The sequence below is a fragment of the Oncorhynchus masou genome, chromosome 18 (assembly GCF_036934945.1).
Source record: "Oncorhynchus masou masou isolate Uvic2021 chromosome 18, UVic_Omas_1.1, whole genome shotgun sequence".
NCBI lineage: Eukaryota > Metazoa > Chordata > Actinopteri > Salmoniformes > Salmonidae > Oncorhynchus > Oncorhynchus masou.
Genome location: NC_088229.1, coordinates 17,369,813 through 17,395,721, shown reverse-complemented (window position 1 = coordinate 17,395,721; position 25,909 = coordinate 17,369,813). Strand labels below are relative to the sequence as shown.

General features: G+C 43.6%; 1 protein-coding gene across 1 annotated transcript in view; it reads left to right on the top strand.

The window, feature by feature from the left end:
* The window catches only part of LOC135504111 (ankyrin repeat domain-containing protein SOWAHB), a 37,675-nt gene extending 21,053 nt beyond the window's left edge, over window positions 1-16,622 (top strand). Inside the window, exons 9-11 of the mRNA XM_064922405.1 lie at window positions 101-173; window positions 12,428-12,529; window positions 12,936-16,622. Of these exons, the coding sequence (XP_064778477.1) occupies window positions 101-173; window positions 12,428-12,529; window positions 12,936-13,123 (363 nt within the window). The 3' untranslated portion in view covers window positions 13,124-16,622. The remainder of the gene's footprint in view (window positions 1-100; window positions 174-12,427; window positions 12,530-12,935) is intronic.
* The last annotated feature ends 9,287 nt before the right edge of the window (window positions 16,623-25,909 follow it).

The window sequence follows — 25,909 nt, the reverse complement described above, 5'->3', positions numbered from 1 at the left end:
AAGTAGCTATGTTATCCCATTTGCATTTTCCCCCAATGCTTTTGGTGGGGAACATACAGTATAGACACATCTGCATGATTTTGACCTTTTTGTTTTGCAGGGCTATACACCCCTGCATATTGCAGCATTGCATGGCCATCGAAACATTTTGGAGCTGCTCATTGGAACATATGGTAAATGACAGGGAAAGTTAACTCAATTGCTTTTTGTTTTTGGGGTGTGGAATGAAGGGTGTCAATCATTGTCTCACGTCAGATACCACGATAACTGTCTGCACTGTTCTGTCGGATAACTCGCAAACACTCATGGAATAGCTAAAAAGAAATTTGGCTACAATATGCTGTCATCACATTATTATTTTTTTACCAAGGTGACTTTGTCCACTGAGCCCCCTTTCATCCTCAAAAGAGTCAGTTAATCTGACCCAAAATTATAAAGCTGTAGCTAATATTGATGGGGCCGACAGAGATGGCCGCCTCGCTTCGCGTTCCTAGGAAACTATGCAGTTTTTTTTTTTTTTTTTTTTATGTGTTATTTCTTACATTGGTACCCCAGGTCATCTTAGGTTTCATTACATACAGTCGGGAAGAACTACTGATATAAGAGCAACGTCAACTCACCATCAGTACGACCAGGAATATGACTTTCCCGAAGCGGATCCTGTGTTCTGCCTTTCACCCAGGACAACAGAATGGATCCCAGCCTGCGACTCAACAACGAAGTCGTAAAAGAGGGAAACGAAGCGGTCTTCTGGTCAGGCTCCGGAGACGGGCACATCGCGCGCCACTTCCTAGCATACTACTCGCCAATGTCCAGTCTCTTGACAACAAGGTTGATGAAATCCGAGCAAGGGTAGCATTACAGAGGGACATCAGAGACTGTAACGTTCTTTGCTTCACGGAAACATGGCTCACTCGAGAGACGCTAACGGAGTCGGTGCAGCCAGCTGGTTTCTTCACGCATCGCGCCGACAGAAACAAACATCTTTCTGGTAAGAAGAGGGGCGGGGGCGTATGCCTTATGGTTAAGGAGATGTAGTGTGGCACAAAAACATACAGGAACTCAAGTCCTTCTGTTCACCTGACTTAGAATTCCTCACAATCAAATGTCGACCGCATTATCTACCAAGGGAATTCTCTTCGATTATAATCACAGCCGTATATATTCCCCCACCCCCAAGCAGACACATTGATGGCTCTGAACAAACTTTATTTGACTCTTTGCAAACTGGAAACCACATATCCTGAGGCTGCATTCATTGTAGCTGGGGATTTTAACAAGGCTAACCTGAAAACAAGACTCCCTAAATTGTATCAGCATATCGATTGCGCAACCAGGGCTGGTAAAACCTTGGATCGTTGCTATTCTAACTTCCGCGACGCATATAAGGCCCTCCCCCGCCCTCCTTTCGGAAAAGCTGACCACAACTCCATTTTGTTGCTCCCTGCCTACAGACAGAAGCTAAAACAAGAAGCTCCCGCACTCAGGTCTGTTCAACGCTGGTCCGACCAATCTGATTCCACGCTCCAAGACTACTTCCATCACGTGGACTGGGATATGTTCCGCACTGCGTCCAACAACAACATTGACGAATACGCTGATTCGGTGAGCGAGTTCATTAGAACGTGCATTGAAGATGTCGTTCCCATAGCAACGATTAAAACATTGCCAAACCAGAAACCGTGGATTGATGGCAGCATTGCGTGAAACTGAAAGCGCAAACCACTGCTTTTAACCAGAGCAAGGTGACCGGAAACATGACCGAATACAAACAGTGTAGCTATTCCCTCCGCAAGGTAATCAAACAAGCTAAGCATCAGTATAGAGACAAAGTAGATTCGCAATTCAACGGCTCAGACACAAGAGGTATGTGGCAGGGTCTACAGTCAATCACAGATTACAAAAAGAAAACCAGCCCCGTCACTGACCAGGATGTCTTGCTCCCAGGCAGACTAAATAACTTTTTTGCCCACTTTGAGGACAATACAGTGCCACTGACACGGCCCGCAACCAAAACATGCAGACTCTCCTTCACTGCAGCCGATGTGAGTAAAACATTTAAACGTGTTAACCCTCCCAAGGCTGCAGGCCCAGACGGCATCCCCAGCCGCGCCCTCAGAGCATGCGCAGACCAGCTTGCTGGTGTGTTTACGGACATATTCAATCAATCCTTATCCCAGTCTGCTGTTCCCACATGCTTCAAGAGGGCCACAATTGTTCCTGTTCCCAAGAAAGCTAAGGTAACTGAGCTAAACGACTAGCACTCACTTTCGTCATCATGAAGTGCTTTGAGAGACTAGTCAAGGACCATATCACCTCCACCCTACCTGACACCCTAGACCCACTCCAATTTGTTTACTGCCCAAATAGGTCCACAGACGATTTAATCTCAACCACACTGCACACTGCCCTAACCCATCTGGACAAGAGGAATACCTATGTGAGAATGCTGTTCATCGACTACAGCTCAGCATTTAACACCATAGTACCCTCCAAACTCGACCTTGGGTCTCGACGACGCCCAGTGTAACTGGGTACTGGACTTCCTGACGGGCCGCCCCCAGGTGGTGAGGGTAGGTAACAACATCTCCACCCCGCTGATCCTCAACACTGGCGCCCCACAAGGGTGCGTTCTGAGCCCTCTCCTGTACTCCCTGTTCACCCACGACTGCGTGCCCATGCACACCTCCAACTCAATCATCAGGTTTGCTGACGACACTACAGTGGTAGGCTTGATTACCAGCAACGACGAGACAGCCTGTCAGCTTGTCACCAAGAGCACTCACAATCTTCTACAGATGCACAATCGAGAGCATCCTGGCGGGCTGTATCACCGCCTGGTATGGCAACTGCTCCGCCCACAACCGTAAGGCTCTCCAGAGGGTAGTGAGGTCTGCACAACGCATCACCGGGGGTAAACTACCTGCCATCCAGGACACCTACACCACCCGATGTCACAGGAAGGCCATAAAGATCATCAAGGACAACAACCACCCGAGCCACTGCCTGTTCACCCCGCTATCATCCAGAAGGCGAGGTCGGTACAGGTGCATCAAAGCAGGGACCGAGAGACTGAAAAACAGCTTCTATCTCAAGGCCATCAGACTGTTAACCTCTTACACTTATGGTGGCGCTATTTCATTTTTGGAAGAAAAACGTTCCCGTTTTAAACAAGATATTTTGTCATAAAAAGATGCTCGACTATGCATATAATTGCTACTGTTCGAAAGAAAACACTCTGACGTGTCCAGAAATACAAATATCTTCTCTGTGCGTGCCCTTTAACGTGAGCTTCAGGCAAAACCAAGATGACTTGGCATCCAGGAAATGAGAAGGATTTTTGAGGCTCTGTCTTTCATGATCTCCTTATATGGCTGTGAACGCAAGAGGAATGAGTCTGCCCTTTCTGTCGTTTCCCCAAGGTGTCTGCAGCATTGTGACGTATTTGTAGGCAGATCGTTGGAAGATTGACCATAAGAGACCACATTTACCACGTGTCCGCCCGGTGTCCTGCGCCGAAATTAGTGCGCAAAAGTCACCTGCCAGTATTTTTCCATGGGGCACAGAGAGAGAAGCAAGCTTCCACGAACTGCATGTCAATGAAGAGATATGTGAAAAAACACCTTGAGGATTGATTCCAAACAACGTTTGCCATGTTTCGGTCGATATTATGTAGTTAATCCGGAAAAAGTTTCACGTTGTAGGTGACTGCATTTTCGGTTCGTTTCGGTAGCCAGGCGCAATGTAGAAAACGGAACGATTTCTCCTACACACAGACGCTTTCAGGAAACACTGCGCATTTGGTATGTGGCTGGGAGTCTCCTCATTGAAAACATCAGAAGCTCTTCAAAGGTAAATGATTTTATTTATTTGGTTATCTGGCTTTTGTGAAAATGTTGCGTGCTACATGCTACACAAAATGCTATGCTAGCTTTGCATACTCTTACACAAATTAGTCAATTTCTATGGTTCAAAAGCATATTTTGAAAATCTGAGATGACAGTGTTGTTAAGAAAAGGCTAAGCTTGAGAGCAAACGCATTATTTTAATTTTATTTGCGATTTTCAGAAATCGTTAACGTTGCGTTATGCTAATGAGCCTGAGGCTTAGTCACAATCCCGGATCCGGGATGGGGAGTTTCAAGAGGTTAAATAGCCACCACTAACATTGAGTGGCTGCTGCCAACACATTGACTCAACTCCAGCCACTTTAAAAATGGGAATCGATGGAAATTGATGTAAAATATATCACTAGCCACTTTAAACAATGCTACTTAATATAATGTTTACATACCCTACATTATTCATCTCAAATGTATATGTATATACTGTACTCTATATCATCTACTGCATCTTTATGTAATACATGTATCACTAGCCACTTTAAACTATGCCACTTTGTTTACATATCCTACATTACTCATCTCATATGTACAGTGCCTTGCGAAAGTATTCGGCCACTTGAACTTTTGCAAACTTTTGCCACATTTCAGGCTTCAAACATAAAGATATAAAACTGTATTTTTTTGTGAAGAATCAACAACAAGTGGGACACAATCATGAAGTGGAACGACATTTATTGGATATTTCAAACTTTTTTAACTGAAAAATTGGGCAGTTTTATATCTTTATGTTTGAAGCCTGAAATGTGGCAAAAGGTCGGGAAGTTCAAGGGGGCCGAATACTTTCGCAAGGCACTGTATATACTGTACTCGATACCATCTATAGCATCTTGCCTATGCTGTTCTGTACCATCACTCATTCATATATTTATGTACATATTCTTTATCCCTTTACACTTGTGTGTATAAGGTAGTAGTTTTGGAATTGTTAGATTACTACTGCATTGTCGGAACTAGAAGCACAAGCATTTCGCTACACTCGCATTAACATCTGCTAACCATGTGTATGTGACAAATAAATGTGATTTGATTTTTTCATGAGCAAGTCTTCACTACCTAATTCTACATTTAGTTAAGATGTTTTGTGGTTGTAGAGTCAGTTTTTATGAAATTTGAAACGTGCACGAAAATGTTATTCGTTAGCTCTCAAGTATCAAATCAAATTGTATTAGTCACATGCACTGAATAAAACAGCTGTAGACTTTACAGTGAAATGCTTACTTACAAGCCCCTAAACAACAATGCAGTTTAAAAAATATGAATAAGAATAAGAAATAAAAGGAACAAGTAATTTAGGAGCAGCAGTAAAATAACAATAGCGAGACTATATACAGGGGGTACCAGTCCAGAGTCAATGTGCGGGGGCACTAGTTAGTCGAGGTAATTGAGGCAATATATACATGTAGGTAGAGTTATTAAAGTGACTATGCATAGATAATAACAGAGTAGCAGCGGCATAAGATGAGGGGTGGGGGTGGGCAATGCAAATTGTCTGGGTTGTTTGATTAGATGTTCAGGAGACTTATGGCTTGGGGGCAGAAACTGTTTAGAAGCCTTAAAAGCTTCGGTACCGCTTGCTGTGCAGTAGCAGAGAGAACGGTCTATGACTAGGGTGGCTGGAGTCATTGACAATATTTAGGGCCTTACCCTGACACCGCCTGGTGTAGAGGTCCTGGATGGCAGGAAGCTTGGCCCGCACTACCCTCTGTAGTGCCCTGCGGTAAGAGGCCGAGCAGTTGCCATACAAGGCAGTGATGCAACCAGTCAGGATGCTGTCGATGGTGCAGCTGAGGACCCACGCCAAATCTTTTCAGTCTCCTGAGGGGAATAGGTTTTGTCATGCCCTCTTCACAACTGTCTTGGTGTGCTTGGACCATGTTAGTTTGTTGGTGATGTAGACACCAAGGAAGTTCGCAACCTTTTTATTTATTTTAATTTACCTAGGCAAGTCAGTTAAGAAAAATTATTTATTTCAATGACGGACTAGGAACAGTGGGTTAACTGCCTTGTTCAGGGGCAGAACAACAGATTTGTAACTTGTCAGCTCGGGGATTTGATCTTGCAACCGTTCGGTTACTAGTCCAACCACTAGGCTATGCTGCCGCCCCACTACAGCCCCGTCGATGAGAATGGGGGCATGCTCAGCCCTCTTTTTCCTGTAGTCCACAATCATCTCCTTTGTCGTGATCACGTTTAGGGAGAGGTTGTTGTGCTGGCACCACACTCCCAGGTCTCTGACCTCCTCCCTATAGGCTGTCTTGTCATTGTTGGTGGTCAGGCCTATTGCAAACTTAATGATGGTGTCGGAGTCGTGCCTGGCCATGGAGTCATGAGTGAACAGGAAGTACGGGTGGGGACTGAGCACGCACCCCTGAGGAGCTCCTGTGTTGAGGATCAGCGTCGCGGATGTGTTGTTACCTACCCTTACCACCTGGGGCGGCCCGTCAGGAAGTCCAGGATAGAGTTGCAGAGGGAGGTGTTTAGTCCCAGTGATGAGCTTTGAGGGCACTATGGTGTTGAATGCTGAGCTGTAGTCAATTAACAGCACTCTCACATAGGTGTTCCTTTTGTCCAGGTGGGAAAGGGAAGTGTGGAGTGCAATAGAGATTGCATCATTTGTGGTTCTGTTGGTGCGGTACCCACCCAAATTGGAGTGTGTCTAAGGTTTCTGGGATAATGGTGCTGATGTGAGCCATGACCAGCCCCTCAAAGCATTTCATGGCTGAAGATGTGAGTGCTACAGGTCGGTAGTAATTTAGGCAGGTTACCTTAGTGTTTTGGATTGCAGGAAAAGGAGACCGGGCACGCCCCCATTCTTATTGATGGGGCTGTGTGGGGCAGGTTGAGAGCTTCAAGTTCCTTGGCGTCCAGGTCACCAACAACCTAACATGGTCCAAGCACACCAATACAGTCGCAAAGAGGTCATGACAAAGCCTATTCCCTCTCAGGAGACTGAAAATATTTTGCATGGGTCCTCCGATCCTCAAAAGGTTCTACAGCTGCACCATCGAGAGCATCCTGACTGGTTGCATAACTGCCTGGTATGGCAACTGCTTAACCTCTTACCGCAGGGCACTACAGAGGGTAGTGCATACGGCCCAGTACCTCACTGGGGCCAAGCTTCCTGCCATCCAGGACCTCTATACCAGTCAAATGGCTACCCAAATTATTTGTATTGCTGCTGCTACTCCCTGTTGTTGTCTCTGCATGGCCTCTTTAGTTACTCTTTCTACATGTACATAATTGCCTTGGTTGCCTCGATGACGGTGCCCCCCGCACATTGACACAGAGCCGGTGCCCCCTGTGGTTAGCCCCGCTATTGTTATTTACTGCTGCTCTTTAATTATTTGTTATCCTTTTTTCTTAATTTTTGGGGGGGATTTTCTTCAAACTGCATTGTTGGTAAAGGGCTTGTAAGTAAGCATTTCACTGTAAGGTTTACACCTGTTGTATTCGGCGCATGTGACAAATAAAAATGTGATTTGATTTTAAAGGTGGTATTTTTTCCCTCTGGTTGCATATTTAACATGCTGATATAAATTTGGTAAAACCGATTTAAGTTTCCCTGCTTTAAAGTCCCCGGCCACTAGGAGTGCTGCCTCTGGATGAGCCTTTTCCTGTTTGCTTATGGCGGAATACAGCTCATTGAGTGCAATCTTAGTGCCAGCATCGGTCTGTGGTGGTATGTAGACAGCTACGAAAAATACGAGATGAAAACTCTCTAGGTAGATAGTGTGGTCTACAGCTTATCATGAGATACTCTGTCTCAGGTGAGAAAAACCATGACACTTCCTTTGATGTCGTGCACCAGCTGTTGGTTACAAATATACAGTTGAAGTCAGAAGTTTACATACACTTAGGTTGGAGTCATTAAAACTCGTTTTTCAACCACTCCACAAATTTCTTGTTAACAAACTTTAGTTTTGGCAAGTCGGATAGGACATCTACTTTGTGCATGACACAAGTCATTTTTCTAACAACTGTTCACAGACAGATTATTTCACTGTTTCACAATTCCAGTGGGTCAGAAGTGTACATACACTAAGTTGACTGTGCCTTTAAACAGCTTGGAAAATTCCAGAAAATGGTGTCATGGCTTTAGAAGCTTCTGATAGGCTAATTGACATACTGTAATTTGAGTCAATTAGAGGTGTACCTGTGGATGTATTTCAAGGCCTACCTTCAAACTCAGTGCTTCTTTGCTTGACATCATGGGAAAATCAAAAGAAATCAGCCAAGACCTCAGAAAAAAATTGTAGACTTCCACAAGTCTTGTTCATCCTTGGGAGCAATTTCCACTCGCCTCAAGGTACCACGTTCATCTGTACAAACAATAGTACGCAAGTATAAACACCATTGGACCACGTAGCCTTCATACCGTTCAGGAAGGAGATGTGTTCTATCTCCTAGAGATGAACGTACTTTGGCGCGAAAAGTGCAAATCAATCCCAGAACCTCAGCAAAGGACCTTGTGAAGATGCTGGAGGAAACAGGTACAAATGTATCTATATCCACAGTAAAACGAGTCCTATATCAACATACCCTGAAAGGCCACTCAATAAGGAAGAAGGCAATGCAGCAAAACCGCCATAAAAAACCCAGACTACGGTTTGCAACTGCACATGGGGACAAAGATCATACTTTTTGGAGAAATGTCCTCTGGTCTGATGAAACAAAAATAGAATTGTTTGGCCATAATGACCATCGTTATGTTTGGAGGAAAAAGGGAGGCTTGCAAGCCGAAGAACACCATCCCAATTGTGAGGCACGGGGTGGCAACATCATGTTGTGGGGGTGCTTTGCTGCAGGAGGGACTGGTGCACTTCAAATAAAATAGATTGCATCATGGGGAAAGAAATTTACGTGGATATATTGAAGCAACATCTCAAGACATCAGTCAGGAAGTTAAAGCTTGGTCGCCATTGGGTCTTCCAAATAGACAATGACTCCATGCATACTTACAAAGTTGTGGTGGCAAAATGGCTTAAGGACAACAGAGTCAAGGTTTTGGAGAGGCCATCACCAAGCCCTGACCTCAATACTATAGAAGATTTGTGGGCAGAACTGAAAAGAGTGTGCGAGCAAGGAGGCCTACAAACCTGACTCAGTTACACAAGCTCTGCAGGGGGAATGGGCCAAAATTCACCCAAGTTATTGTGGGAAGCTTGTGGAAGGCTACCCGAAACATTTGACCCAAGTTAAACAATTTAAAAGCAATGCTACCATTTAACATTCTTAAAATAAAGTGGTGATCCTATCTGACCAGAGACAGGGAATTTTTACTAGTATTGTGAAAAACTGAGTTTAAATGTATTTGGCTAAGGTGTATGGAAACTTCCGACTTCAACTGTACATAGCCTTTCCCACCTTGTCTTACGAGACGCCGCTGTTCTATCCTGCCGATACAGCATGTAACCAGTATGTTGATAATGTCGTCGTTCAGCCACGACTCTGAGGCATAAGATATTACAGTTTTAATGTCCCGTTGGAAGTTTAATATTCCTCGTAGGTCATCGAATTATTTTCCAATAATTGCATGTTAGCCAGTAGAACGGAAGGCAGTGGGGGTCTATGCAATCGCCAACAAATTCTCAGAAGGCAGCCCGACCTCCATCCTCTTTTTCTTTGTCTTCTCTTCGCGCAAATGACGGGTATTTGGGCCTGTTCCCGGGAAAGCAGTATATCCTTCATGTCGGGCTCATCGGACTCGTTAAAGGAAGAAAAAGCTTCTGCCAGTTAGTGGTGAGTAATCGCTGTTCTGATGACCAGAAGTTATTTTTGGTCATAAGAGATGGTTGCAGCAACATTATGTACAGAATATGTTTTTTTTTAAATTCCAAGCATCTGCCTCTAACCCTAGGAAGCTCTTTGCCACCTTCTCCTCCATCCTGAATCCTCCCCCCCCCCCCTCCTCCCTCTCTGCAGATGACTTCGTCAACCATTTTGAAAAGAAGGTCGACGACATCCGATCCTCGTTTGCTAAGTCAAACGACACCGCTGGTTCTGCTCACACTGCCCTACCCTGTGCTCTGACCTCTTTCTCCCCTCTCTCTCCAGATGAAATCTCGCTTCTTGTGACGGCCGGCCGCCCAACAACCTGCCCGCTCGACCCTATCCCCTCCTCTCTTCTCCAGACCATTTCCGGGGACCTTCTCCCTTACCTCACCTCGCTCATCAACTCATCCCTGACCGCTGGCTACGTCCCTTCCGTCTTCAAGAGAGCGAGAGTTGCACCCCTTCTGAAAAAACCTACACTCGATCCCTCCGATGTCAACAACTACAGACCAGTATCCCTTCTTTCTTTTCTCTCCAAAACTCTTGAACGTGCCGTCCTTGGCCAGCTCTCCCGCTATCTCTCTCAGAATGACCTTCTTGATCCAAATCAGTCAGGTTTCAAGACTAGTCATTCAACTGAGACTGCTCTTCTCTGCATCACGGAGGTGCTCCGCACTGCTAAAGCTAACTCTCTCTCCTCTGCTCTCATCCTTCTAGACCTATCGGCTGCCTTCGATACTGTGAACCATCAGATCCTCCTCTCCACCCTCTCCGAGTTGGGCATCTCCGGCGCGGCCCACGCTTGGATTGCGTCCTACCTGACAGGTCGCTCCTACCAGGTGGCGTGGCGAGAATCTGTCTCCTCGCCACGCGCTCTCACCACTGGTGTCCCCCAGGGCTCTGTTCTAGGCCCTCTCCTATTCTCGCTATACACCAAGTCACTTGGCTCTGTCATAACCTCACATGGTCTCTCCTATCATTGCTATGCAGACGACACACAATTAATCTTCTCCTTTCCCCCTTCTGATGACCAGGTGGCGAATCGCATCTCTGCATGTCTGGCAGACATATCAGTGTGGATGACGGATCACCACCTCAAGCTGAACCTCGGCAAGACGGAGCTGCTCTTCCTCCCGGGGAAGGACTGCCCGTTCCATGATCTCGCCATCACGGTTGACAACTCCATTGTGTCCTCCTCCCAGAGCGCTAAGAACCTTGGCGTGATCCTGGACAACACCCTGTCGTTCTCAACCAACATCATGGCGGTGGCCCGTTCCTGTAGGTTCATGCTCTACAACATCCGCAGAGTACGACCCTGCCTCACACAGGAAGTGGCGCAGGTCCTAATCCAGGCACTTGTCATCTCCCGTCTGGATTACTGCAACTCGCTGTTGGCTGGGCTCCCTGCCTGTGCCATTAAACCCCTACAACTCATCCAGAACGCCGCAGCCCGTCTGGTGTTCAACCTTCCCAAGTTCTCTCACGTCACCCCGCTCCTCCGCTCTCTCCACTGGCTTCCAGTTGAAGCTCGCATCCGCTACAAGACCATGGTGCTTGCCTACGGAGCTGTGAGGGGAACGGCACCGCAGTACCTCCAGGCTCTGATCAGGCCCTACACCCAAGCAAGGGCACTGCGTTCATCCACCTCTGGCCTGCTCGCCTCCCTACCATTGAGGAAGTACAGTTCCCGCTCAGCCCAGTCAAAACTGTTCGCTGCTCTGGCCCCCCAATGGTGGAACAAACTCCCTCACGACGCCAGGACAGCGGAGTCAATCACCACCTTCCGGAGACACCTGAAACCCCACCTCTTCAAGGAATACCTAGGATAGGATAAGTAATCCTTCTCACCACCCCCCTTAATGATTTAGATGCACTATTGTAAAGTGGCTGTTCCACTGGATGTCAGAAGGTGAATTCACCAATTTGTAAGTCGCTCTGGATAAGAGCGTCTGCTAAATGACTTAAATGTAATGTAATGTAAATGTAAGTTACAAACAACGCAAAAAAACGAACAAAAGAACACAGTTGGTTAGGAGCACGTAAAACATCAGCCATCTTCTCCTGTGTCATGATACCAATCAATCTATATAAAATGGATGGCAGGGATGCTAACAACGCCCGTTAACACACTAAACGTGGAGTACTTCCGCGAGCTAGCTAGTTTAGTGAAGTTCTAGCTAATGGATAAATTTGTGTTCATGATAACCCAGTATTCCCCTGATTAGTGCGCCGAGTTCTACAGGATAGCTGACTGCTCTCTGCGATTTATTGCGTTGGACAAATGTTCTAAAGTTTGCGAGACACAGTGCTAGCTGTCAGAGTGAGATAAAAGGTGATTTCTGAGAACAGTTGGTGCCGTACAACTTCATCAACAAGCTGACAAACAAGCTACCATATGGCCATTCAAACAAGCTTGCACTAGGCTGCTAGCTAGAGCAAGTTTGCTCAGCTGATCGAGCATGGTTTGTCATAGTAGCCAGTGCATCATAGCTACTGAAAGCGGAGTGATTTTCAGAATTAGTAACTAGTGTTAGGCGGATGAGCATAAACGTGATTTTTAGAGATGAGTTCCACGTCCTACAATATAGATTGGTTGAGGGACGAGCATTGTATAGGAGTGATGCCATCTGACGTGAGACAATGCAACAGGTCAATGCAACAGGTCAGCTATTATCGATCTGCCATCGATTGCATTTCCCCCCCTAAGAAATTTCTGAGTCAATGTTTGACATGTCTTTCCTCTTCTCTCAGATGCGAAGGAGAACCTCCGGGACTACAGTGGCCATCTTGCATGCCAGTACCTGAACATCAGGGAGACTACAGAGGATGACAGAGCAGCTCCAGAGGAGATACGTGAGTGTCTCTTACTCTCTTCTTTTTGACTCCAATGTCTCTGAAATGTTGTCTAAATGTGTATGTGGCTTTGTTAAGATCTGAACAGAGCACGAAAAGGTCACTCTTAGTTAGGTTTCAGTCTTTACATTCAGTCTTTACATTCAATCTTAGAAAAAAAGTTGCTTTCTAGAACCTAAAAGGGTTATTCGTCTGTCCCCGTAGGAGAACCCTTTAGAGAACCCGTTTGGGTTCCATGTAAAACCCTTTTCACTAAGGGTTCTACATGGAACTGAAAAGAGTTCTACCTGGAAGCAAAATGATTCTCAAGAGGTTCTCCTATGGGGACAGCTGAAAAACCCATTTAGGCTATAGATAGCACTTTTTGTATTATACAGCTATGGTGGTCCGTATTTTGTTACATCAGAATTCCCTGAGTTCCATATGGCCCAGGCCAGAGAACGCAGCAGGAACAGGAAGTTGACCTCGTTGTTCCAGTCCAAGAAGAAGTGGGGCTCAGCGGAGGAGCTAGCCCCTGTAGAGGAGGAAAAGGTGGCACTTGCACCGCATCAACTCATCGTCCCCGCATTCAGACCCAGGAAATTCTCACGCTGAGAAAGTAGGTAACCAAATGCCCCAACATGCATTGATGAAATAAGTACATGTTCAGTCAGTGTATGTTTATTTGAATTTGAATGTATGGTTTTATGGTATGTATGCTTGTGTGTCTCGTGCCTTCAGAAAGTATTCAGACCCCTTGACTTTTTCCACATTTTGTTACATTACAGCCTTATTCTAAAAATTATTAAATCGATTTTCCCCCTAATCATCTACACACAATACACCATAACGACAAAGCAAAAACAGGTTTTTAGAAATGTTGCTAATTTTTTAAAACGGAAACATCACATTTACATAAGTATTGAGACCCTTTACTTAGTACTTTGTAGAAGCACCTCTAGCATCGATTATTCTTGGGGATGACGCTACAAGTTTGGCACACCTGTATTTGGAGTGTTTCTCCCATTCTTCTCTGCAGATCCTCTCAAGCTCTGTTAGGTTGGATGGGGAGCGTTGCTGCACGGCAATTTTCAGGTCTCTCCAGAGATGTGTGATCAAGTCTGAGCTCTGGCTGGGCCACTCAAGGACATTCAGAGACTTGTCCTGAGCGCTTTGTAGCAGGTATTCATCAAGGATCTCTCTGTACTTTGCTCTGTTCATCTTTATCTTGATCCTGACTTGTCTCCTAGTCCCTACTGCTGAAAAATATCCCCACAGCAGGATGCTGCCACCACCATGCTTCACCGTAGGGATGGTGCCAGGTTTCCTCCAGATGTGACGCTTGGCATTCAGGTTAAAGAGTTCAATCTTGGTTTCATCAGACCAGAGAATCTTGTTTTTCATGGTCTGAGAGTATTTAAAAGCCTTTTGGCAAACTCAGAGTGGGCTGTCGTGTGCTTTTTACTGAGGAGTGGCTTTCATCCAGCAACTCTACCATGAAGGCCTGATTGATGGAGTGCTGCAGAGATGGTCATCCTTCTGGACGATTCTTCACAGACGAACTCTGGAGCTCTGTCAGATTGCCAATCAGGTTCTTGGTCACCTCCCTGACCAAGGCCCTTCTTCCCCGATCGCTCAGTTTGGCTGGGCGGCCAGCTCTAGGAAGAGTCTTGTGGTTCCAAACAGTTTTTCACAATTCCTGACATTTAATCCTAGTAAAGATTTCCTGTTTTAGGTCAGTTAGGATCACCACTTTATTTTTAGAATGTGAAATGTCAGAATAATAGTAGAGAGAAGGATTTATTTCAGCTTTTATTTCTTTCATCGAATTCCCAGTGGGTCAGAAGTTTACATTCACTCAATTAGTATTTGGTAGCATTACCTTCAAATTGTTTAACTTGGGTCAAATGTTTCAGGTAGTCTTCCACAAGCTTCCCACAATAAGTTGGGTGAATTTTGTCCCATTCCTCCTGACAGAGCTGGTGTAACTGAGTCAGGTTTGTAGGCCTCCTTGCTCGCACACGCTTTTTCAGTTCTGCCCACAAATTTTCTATAGTATTGAGGTCAGGGCTTTGTGATGGCCACTCCAATGCCTTGACTTTGTTGTCCTTAAGCCATTTTGCCACCACAACTTTGGAAGTATGCTTGGGGTCATTATCCATTGGAAGACCCATTTGCAATCAAGCTCTAACTTCATGACTGATGTCTTGAGATTTTGCTTCAATATATCCACATAATTTTCCACACTAATGATGCCATCTATTTTGTGAAGTGCACCAGTCCCTCTTGCAGCAAAGAACCCCCACAACATGATGCTGCCACCCTCGTGTTTCACGGTTGGGATGGTGTTCTTCGGCTTGCAAGCCTCCCCTTTTTCCACCAAACATAACAATGGTCATTATGGTCAAACAGTTCTATTTTTGTTTCATCAGACCAGAGAACATTTCTCCAAAAAGTATGATCTTTGTCCCAATGTGCAGTTGCAAACCGTAGTCTGGCTTTTTTTATGGCGGTTTTGGAACAGTGGCTTCTTCCTTACTGAGCGGCCTCTCAGATTATGTAGATATAGGACTCGGTTTACTGTGGATAAATGTACTTTTGTACCTGTTTCCTCCAGCATCTTCACAAGGTCCTTTGCTGTTGTTCTGGGATTAATTTGCACTTTTCGCACCAAAGTACATTCATCTCTAGGAGACAGAACACGTCTCATTCCTGAGCGGTATGACGTTTGAGTGGTCCCATGGTGTTTATACTTGCGTACTATTGTTTGTACACATGAACGTGGTACCTTGAGGCATTTGGAAATTGCTCCCAAGGATGAGCCAGACTTGTGGAGGTCTACAATTTTTTTCTGAGGTCTTGGCTGATTTCTTTTGATTTCCCCATGATGTCAAGCAAAGAGGCACTGAGTTTGAAGGTAGGCCTTGACATACATCCACAGGTACACCTTCAATTGACTCAAATTATGTCAGTTAGCCTATCAGAAGCTTCTAACGCTATGACATAATTTTCTGGAATTTTCCAAGCTGTTTGAAGGCACAGTCAACTTAGTGTATGTAAACTTCTGACCGCATGGAATTGCGATACAGTGAATTATAAGTGAAATAATCTGTCTGTAAACAATTGTTGGAAAAATGACTTGTCATGCACAAAGTAGATGTCCTAACCGACTTGCCAAAACCATTGTTTGTTAACATGAAATTTGTGGAGTGGTTGTAAACTTGTGTATGTAAACTTCCGACTTCAACTGTAAATACCTATTACGTGATTAGTATTTTTTTCATTTTTCAAACATTCTACAAACCTGTTTTCGCTTTGTCATTTTGGGATATTGTGTGTAGATTGCTGAGGATTTTTATTTATTTAATCCATTTTAGAATAAGGCTGTAATGTAACAAAATGTGAAAAAGTCAAGTGGTGTGAATACTTTCTGAAGGCACTGTATGTATGCTTTTATGGCGTAAAGAGCTCTAACTATTGACCTGTTTTTTTGTTTGTTTATTGCTTTGATTGTATTGTAGCAATCTTCAAACATTATTTGATTGTCATTTTATTCAATTTAAAAAGTCTCATTTTATTCTAGAGAGAAAAATGTTATAAAAACTTTACATATGGAGCTATTTTGCATTCTGCATTGATTTTTGTCTTGTTCTTTCAATTTAGTCTGTATTTGAATTTTACTTGCCTTTTTCTCACACCGTGTTTAATTATGAAAGCGAACAAGCAGGTGGAATGCAAACATTATTTCTCGTTGCGAGGGCTGATGTAACATTCCAGATTTGAAGTGCCATGTTGTCAGTTCTGTTGTCAGTTGGTTAATAAGGGATGTTGTTTTGTATAAGTTCACCCTCAGTATTTACATTGTATTTCTATTGAAGGTCAAAACAATAACAGATTATTGGCATAGAATAGTCAGTTCACAATGAAGTGGCTGTCTTATCAGATTTTGAAACAAAAGTTAATTGATGTGCCATGACTTTCCATCGTGTGTTTTTTCTCAAGTTGTCAGTATTGCCTCAGTCTGAACATGCTTCTGATCAAGCTTGTTTTGTTTTGCACATTATTTATATTTTAGTAAATATTTTGATATTAAACTGCCATTTTGTGCTACAAATGTTGTATCTTCACTTTTTTTCAGCAACAGTAGGGTGAATTTTACCAAGTAAACTTAGTTCTTAAATGGGTACTTATATCAGCTGTGGGGATGGTCTTAAGATTACTCAATGCATAATAAAATATTTTCCTTATACATAGGGGTAATATAACAAGATTTCACTTAATTAAATCTTCAGCTTTAACCCCATAGTTCCTCTCACATTATGACTCCTCCTCCTCCGCAACAACAAGAAATGAAACTTGTGAGAACGCATTTTTAAAAAAAAAATGTAATACACTCACTTGTTTTCTAAGCCTCCTTTGATCTACATCAACCTCCTCACTCCTCACTTTGCACTTTAAATATCAGTCCTGGTTACTCTCCATAAGGCTTTAGTCCTTAATTCCAGATTAGTCGAAAAGGGCAGCACCACTTGCTTTTGGGGTATCAGAAGACATGGAGGCACAGAGGTAAGTGTTTTGTGCTTCAATTCTGAAGAGGGGGAGGTTGTTGGGGGATGGGATAAGAGGGGAGTTTCTGTAATAGATACTTATCTTACTGCCCTCAAACCCTCAAACAAAGTCCCCCTATGAAGAGATTATAACCCAGGGAGGGCACATTAACTCTAATTCCATGCTTTGAGGCCTAGGAACCCCATACCAACCCCCTGCTCACATACCCCACCCCCCCGATACCACCCCCTGCCCCACTGCCTAGCCCCCCATACCATCACCTAGCCAGGCTATAACTACCCCTTACCCCACTTACATCTACCCTTCTGTTGTAGGGGCTACCTTGTATCTGGCCCATGTATGAGGAGACCTTGTGGCTACACATTAGGGGTATGTGTGTGTGTGTGTGCATGCGTGTGTGCTCGTAAGCGTGGGGGTGGGGGGGAGGGGGGATAGCGGGGAGGGGCTTAGGGTTAGTGTTTCAATAGCACGCTGTTTCTAATGAAAAGCTTTCAGGGGTGCATACTGCTGTGTAACCGATTCCCCTCTCTGAAGAGATTAGGAGCTACATTGTTGGTTTGGTTGCTCATTTCCATGAGAGCACTGCCTCCCACCAGCGCCTGCTTGCTATTGTTATCAAGGGGTTGAAACACAGAGAACCAGTGCCCCTGGCTTCCTTGTAGCCTTTGGTTTACAAATCGGCCAAAATGTAGAAAACACGTCACAGATGCTTTACAAGCTCATTATGCTGGCTGTGAAGTTATAGTAAAAAACTATCTGTAGCTGCATGAACTTCAGTTTGTTACATTTTGAAGAGATGCTTTCTTCTGCTTCCTCCATTTCCTAGCACTTTAACAAAACAATCTTACATTATTTTGAGCAACATTATAGATATTACAATAAATGAAACATATTCTACTATGGTTTAAATGTAGCGTTTCATGCCCATACACATCGAGTAGCAGGGAAATGATTTGCTACAAATATTAGTGTATGTTAGAAATGAATTATTTCTCATATTGTGGATGGTTATTTGCTAATGAAGATAATAAGTGGAATCTTGTAGCATGTAGAAGAAGTACTCCCATGTCACGTTATATGTTCTACTGTAGCTACTGTCATATAGTATAATATGTGCTCCCAGGCATCGCAGCGGACTAAGGCACTGCAGCTCAGTGCAAGAGGTGTTACTACAGTCCCTGGTTTGAATCCAGGGTGTATCACATCCGACTGTGATTGGCAGTCCCAAAAGGCGGCTCAGAATTGGCCCAGCGTCGTCCTTAACTGACTTGCCTAATTGAATAAAGGTTCAATAAAAAAATACAAATAAATGTGTGTCTGTGCGTGTTCACTATAACATTTTCTATAATATGTCATTCTGTGTCTACATTGCTATTCCTGACTTTAATGAATAAACCATGTACACTCCTGGGCAGCAGGGCATGTTGACTTGCATATGCGTGGTGGGGGTCACCTTACCAAATCAAAGTTTATTGGTTGCGTACACAGTTTTGCAGGTGTAGCAAAATGTTTATGTATCTAGCTCCAGCAATGCAGCAATATCTAAAAATATAATAACAATGCACACATAAATCCCAAATTAATAAATAAATAGCAAGAAATTAGGATATCAAATAAAAAATCTAATTTTATTTGTCACATACACCTGTTTAGCAGATGTTATTGCAGGTGTTACGAGCAATGTCAGAGTCCGGAATACAAATCAAATTGTATTTGTCACATCCTTAGTAAACAACAGGTGTAGACTAACAGTGAAATGCCTTCCCAACAATGCAGAGAAAAAAAGAAAAACAACCTAAAATGACACGAGCAATGAATACACAAAGAGTAACGATAACTTGGCTAAAGACATTGCCTTCATGTATTCATACCCCTTAACTTATTCCACATTTTGTTGTTACAGCCTGAACTCAAAATTGATTAAATAAATGTTTTACACAATACGCCATAATGACAAAGTGAAAAAATACATGTTTTTAGAAATGTTAGCAAATGTATTGAAAATTAAATTCACACCCGAGTCAGCACTTTGTAGGAGCACTTTTGTTGATGATTACAGCTTTGAATCGTCTTGGGTATGTCTGTATCAGCTTTGCTCATCTGGATTTGGGGATTTTCTCCCATTCGTCTTTGCAGATTTTCTCATGTTCTGTTAAGTTAGATGGGGAGCGGCTGTGAACAGCAATCTTCAAGTCTTTCAATGGGATACAAGTCTGGGCTTTGACTGGGTCACTCAAGGACTTTCACATTCTTGTTCTGAAGCCATTCCAGCATTGCTTTGGATGTATGCCCCCAGTCTAAGGTTGTTTGCACTCTAAAGGAGGTTCTCATCAAAAATGTGCCTGTATTTGACTCCATTCATTGTACCCTCTATCCTTACCAGTATCATAGTCTCTGCCACTGAAAAGCATCCCCATAGCATGATGCTACCACCTCCATGCTTCACCGTAGGGATGGTGTTTTCTCCAGACATAGCGCTTTACATTCAGGCCAAAGAGTAACATTTTTGTCTCATCAGACCACAGAATCTCATAGTCTTTCACATGCCTTTTTGCAAACTCCAGGCGTGCTGTCATGAGATTTTTTCTCGATTTGGCCACTGGCCACTCTCCCATAAAGCCCAGATTGGTGAAGTGCTGTAGAGACTTGTCCTTCTGTCAGGTTCTCCCAAATCAGCCAAGGAACTCTGTAGTTCTGTCAGAGTGGTCACTAGGTTCTTGGTCACCTTCCCATCCAAGGTCCTTCTTGCCCGGTGGCTCAGTTTGGTTGGACAGCCAGCTCAAGGCAGTGTCTGGGTAGTTCCATATTTTTTCAATTTCCCAACGATTGAGACCACTTTGCTCTTGGAAAAAGTTTATTGGACTTCATGGTATAGTTTCTGCTCTGACTTGTACTGTCAACTGTGGGACCTTATATAGACAGGTGTGTTTCTTTCTGAGTCATGTCCAAACAATTGAATTGACCACAGAATGACTCCAAGTTGTAGTGACGTCTCAAGGATTATCAAAGGAAATTGGATGAACCTGAGCTCAATTTGGAGTGCCATAGCAAAGGGGCGTGAATACCTATGTAAATGAGATTTCTATTTCATTTTCATTCACTTTGGTAAACTTTCTAAAACTTGTTTTCACTTTGTCATTATGGGGTATTGTGTATAGATGGGTCAAAAAAAATCTATATTGAATTCAGGCTGTAACACAACAAAATGTGGAACTATTTAGCAGTCTTATGGCTTGGGGGTAGAAGCTATTCAGGGTCCTCAGGGTCCTGTTGGTTCCAGACTTGGTTAGCGTGGCAGATGTGTGAACACTGAGCTGTAGTCGATGAACAGCATTCTCACATAGGTGTTCCTCTTGTCCAGGTGGGACAGGGTAGTGTGGAGTGCAATAGAGATTGTATCATCTTTTGATGCGTTGGGGCGGTATGCAAATTAGAATGGGTCCAGGGTGTCGGGACTGTTGGAGCTGATATGAGCCATGACCAGCCTTTCAAAGCATTTCATGGCTACAGATGTGAGCTACAGATGTGAGCTACAGGGCGATAGTTATTTAGACAGGTTACCTAGGCACAGGGCCAATGTGGTTTGCTTGAAACATGTAGGTATTACAGACTAGGTCAGGGAGTGGTTGAAAATGTCAGTGAAGACACTTGCCAGCTGGTCAGTGCATTCTCTGTGTACGCATCCTGGTAATCCAACTGGCCCTGTGGCCTTGTGAACTTGTTTCATGGTCTTACTCACATCGGCTATGGAGAGCAAGATCACACAGTCATCCAGAATAGCTGGTGCTCTCATGCATGGTTCAGTGTTGCTTGGAAGCTCTAGCCTTTAGCTCAGTGTGGCTGTTTCCTGTAATCCATGGCTTCTGGATGGGATATGTACATATGGTCACTGTGGGGACGACATCATTGATGCACTTATTAATGAAGCTGGTGACTGATGTGGTACACGCCTCAATGTTATCGGATGAATCCCGGAACATATTTCAGTCTGTGCTAGCAAAATAGTCCTGTACCTTAACATCCACTTCACGTCTGTATTGAGTACTTCCTATATTAGTTTTTGCTTGTCAGCGGGAATCAGGAGGATAGAGTTATGGTAAGATTTGCCAAAGGGGGGGTGAGGGAGAGCCTTGTATGCATTTCTGTGTATGGAGTGAAGGTGATCTATAATTTTATCTCCTCTAGTTGCTCAGGTGACATGCTGGTAAAAATGTGGTGAAACTGATTTCAGTTTCCTTGCATTAAAACCACCGTCCACGGAAGCGCCGCCTCTGGCTGTGCATTTTCTTGTTTGCTTATGGCCTTATACAGCTCATTAAGTGCCAGCATTGGTTTGGAGTGGTAAATAGACTTCTTCAAAAAATATAGATGAAAACTCTCTTGGTAAATAGTATTCAGTATGGACAGTATATGAATAGAAAAGGTCTGCACAGCAGTAGTGATGTATGGTGAGCCATGGTTAGAAAACAGTATACAGTGGGGAGAACAAGTATTTGATACACTGCCAATTTTGCAGGTTTTCCTACTTACAAAGCATGTAGAGGTCTGTAATTTTTATCATAGGTACACTTCAACTGTGAGAGACGGAATCTAAAACAGAAATTCAGAAAATCACATTGTATGATTTTTAAGTAATTAATTTGCATTTCATTGCATGACATAAGTATTTGATCACCTTGGTAGGTAAGTAATTCCGGCTCTCACAGACCTGTTAGTTTTTCTTTAAGAAGCCCTACTGTTCTCCACTCATTACCTGTATTAACTGCACCTGTTTGAACTTGTTACCGGTATAAAAGACACCTATCCACACACTCATTCAAACAGACTCCAATCTCTGCACAATGGTCAAGACCAGAGAGCTGTGTAAGGACATCATGGATAAAATTGTAGACCTGCACAAGGCTGGGATGAGCTACAGGACAATAGGCAAGCAGCTTGGTGAGAAGGCAACAACTGTTGGCGCAATTATTAGAAAATGGAAGAAGTTCAAGATGACGGTCAATCACCCTCGGTCTGGGGCTCCATGCAAGATCTCACCTCGTGGGGCATCAATGATCATGAGGAAGGTGAGGAATCAGCCCAGAACTACACGGCAGGACCTGGTCAATGACCTGAAGAGAGCTGGGACCACAGTCTCAAAGAAAACCATTAGTAACACACTACGCCGTCGTGGATTAAAATCCTGCAGCGCATGCAAGGTCCCCCTGCTCAAGCCAGCGCATGTCCAGGCCCGTCTGAAGTTTGGCAATGACCATCTGGATGATCCAGAGGAGGAATGGGAGAAGGTCATGTGGTCTGATGAGACAAAAATAGAGCTTTTTGGTCTAAACTCCACTCGCCGTGTTTGGAGGAAGAAGAAGGATGTGTACAACCCCATGAACACCATCCCAACCGTGAAGCATGGAGGTGGAAACATCATTCTTTGGGGATGCTTTTCTGCAAAGGCGACAGGACGACTGCACCGTATTGAGGGGAGGATGGATGGGGCCATGTATTGCGAGATCTTGGCCAACAACCTCCTTCCCTCAGTGAGAGCATTGAAGATGGGTCGTGGCTGGGTCTTCCAGCATGACAACGACCCGAAACCCACAGCCAGGGCAACTAAGGAGTAGCTCCGTAAGAAGCATCTCGAGGTCCTGGAGTGGCCTAGCCAGTCTCCAGACCTGAACCCAATAGAAAATATTTGGAGGGGTTCTCCCCACTGTATATATACACCTGTAAATTTGGTAAAACAGCCTGTAAACATATTAAAATGACCAGTGTTCAATGACTCTATGAACGTAGGGCAGCAGTCTCTAGCACTTGAGTAATATGATCAATTGTTTTGGTTCTAGTCAAGATTCTATCTCTGAGGAGAGGCTTACAGCTAACGAGCTGCTCTGGTACAGCAAGCCCGCTGGAGAACTACCCTTGCTGGACAGACAGAATGGGCAAGCTGGGGGTCCTGGGGGCCAACTAAGGCCCCCAAGGGGTGGTGGTGTTGGAGCAGGCCAGAGGGCCCCAACGTCCAATGCAGCAGAGGGCCCAACAAGCACCACCAGCAGTCATTCAGTCCCCCAGCTGTCGGCCTGTCCGTCACAGCCTAACAAATGTGGCCTGTCACTCACCCAGCAGAGGGCCGTCAATCAGTGCACACCCAGGAGGGAACAGAGGGGCGGGACACCGGCCCACCACCAAGATACTAACAAAGACATACTTAGAGTTGCAAGCGGTTTCAGCGCCACTTCTCTATAAAATAATCATGGAGTGGAGCTGATAAGAGTAATGACAAAGGACAAAGAGTTAGGAGGGATGAGGGTCAGGGGGGGTTGATAGCTGGGAGTGGGTGGGAGAGCTTGATATCTTTGACGCTTGGCTTAGAATAGAATCTCATGGGGTGGGGGTTATGTGTTTGTCAATTTGTACTGGTGCTCTTTGATTTTTCACACCAAAATAACAACTAGTTTCAACATTTCGATTTAAGATTTCTGGTAACAATTGTTGTGATTCTTTATCAAATTGAAGAGAATATTGTTATATTAGATTTTTTCATGTCATGGGTTGACATTCACTTAATTTCCTGGAAATGGAATGGACCTGGAATCAGTCATTGAGTCAGATTTGAAGAGGAAGTGTCTCTTGCCTCCTATGATTTAGATTATATCAGTAGTGATTAATTCTGTATTTGGGTGAATTATTTTCAAATAGCAAGCATTTTACGAGTTGCAGTAATCCAGACGGGAGATGACAAGATTTGAAGAGGAAGTGTCTCTTGCCTCCTATGATTTAGATTATATCAGTAGTGATTAATTCTGTATTTGGGTGAATTATTTTCAAATAGCAAGCATTTTATAATTGTATTCCATTCCCTCTTAATGCCAAATATCCAGATGTACCTTCTACTTAGCACTTTCCCTCTACATTATAAGAAGTACAGGTATCTGGATGTTTTTTTTAAGTAACAAGGACGAGGTGTTGAATACTCTGTGGATTCCCTTCAAGCTTTTGTTGTGTTGACATACTTACAGAGATTTAGGATCTTAATTTGATCACCCTGTTGTTGCAGGAAATTTCCTGCACAGCAGGAAATGCTAACCTGCAGTGTATTCAAGGTTTAAACAGGGTTCTACATTTTGTAATTTCCACTTTAATATTTCAGACTTGATTTGCCCTAACTAAAAATGAATCAACCCTTACAAAAATGTTCATTAATTATAATCCACATTTCCAGTTTCCGGAGGATTATTTTCCTGCCGTGAGAAACTGGTCAAATTAAGATCCTACATCTGTAGGCCTTTTGTTGGGTCAACTCAGCAGGAGGTGATAGCCAGAAATTGAACTCATACCTAAGACCATCGTTGTTACCAGCTGATCAGAACTCACACTGTTGTCATGGTCCTGGATCTTCTTCTCAATCAGAGGCCCGCCCTAGAGGAGGACATTTACATTTCAGTTATTTAGCAGAAGCTTTTATCCAGAGCAACTGTCAGGTGCAATTAGGGTTAAGTTCCTTGCTCACGGACACATTGACCAATTTTTCACATTGTCGGCTAGGGGATTCGAACCAGCGATCTTTCAGTTACTGGCCCAACGCTCTTAACAGCTAGGATACCTGCCACCCTGAACACAGATATAGGATACTTTATGTATGAGAATGGGATATTAAAGGCATCATTGAGAGTTCCAATAGAGAAAGGGGGCTTGTACTGTTGTCCTGCATGACTCTTCTACTGGTTTCAATCAGAGGCCCACTGTTTAGACCCACTGTTAATTGTAGTGACATAGTTATATATATATATATATATATATATATATATATATATATGTATATATATATGTGTATATATGTATATGTATATATGTATATATATGTATATATGTATGTATGTATGAGAATAAGAAATTAAAGGCATCATTGAGGCTTCCAGTCGACTAGAGGGGAACCCTCAATCCATCTCTGATGGACTAAGGTACTTGTCTTGTCTTAAAGGGGGTTGAAACAGAGGACAGAGGTTGAAACATTTCCATTCACCTGATCTTGTAACCAGCCCAAAGTTGCATGTGCTGGCCATTTAACACTCACAGTAGTCTATCATTAATCTTATCTTGTATACTGTATCTCACAGGGAAATGAGGACAATCCTCCTCCATTTGGACACTTTTTTTGCACAATCTAGGGACATCCTGAGAGCAAACAATACCTATCCAACCTGTCAGAAGAAGACCAAAGCTTGCATTGTAGCTGCAAAAGGAAAATATTTGAAAGGAGAGTCTACAAGTCAGACAAAAGCGACTTCCCTGAGCTGTTTGTCTCCTGAGATGTACGGATGACATTAGCTAAGCCTCCGAATCTTTGCTCTCCAGCCAATCCATTGTACCAGTTATACATACCCCCCCCCCACCACCACCACACAAACACAAATAAAAAACATTTTTATAACGAAATCTGTGAAATATTGGATTTCCAAAACGTTCAGCATAATGTGAAAATGTAAATCAACATGATTGAGTGAAGTGCATTCTGCTAATAGCAGATGCCGGTCAACAGTCTTCTGTTTCAAATTGATCTTACGTTAATTAATTTGTTTCCATAAGTAAAGAAATCATAGGATATGTAGTTAGTCTATGGATTGTTATTTTATTTCAGACTTTTATGCATGGCTACACTTTTCCTCTGATTTAAAAAAAAATACTTTAAACAATTCACCCTTTTAGAATTTACCTAGAGAGACCTACTTCGCAGTAGCTACGCACAAAAGGTTGAAACCAAACCACCACATAATACGAGCATCATAAAGTAAAAACGTCTTCTTCAACCAATGTCCCTTTGGAGAAGATGAAAGGGCAGTGGAA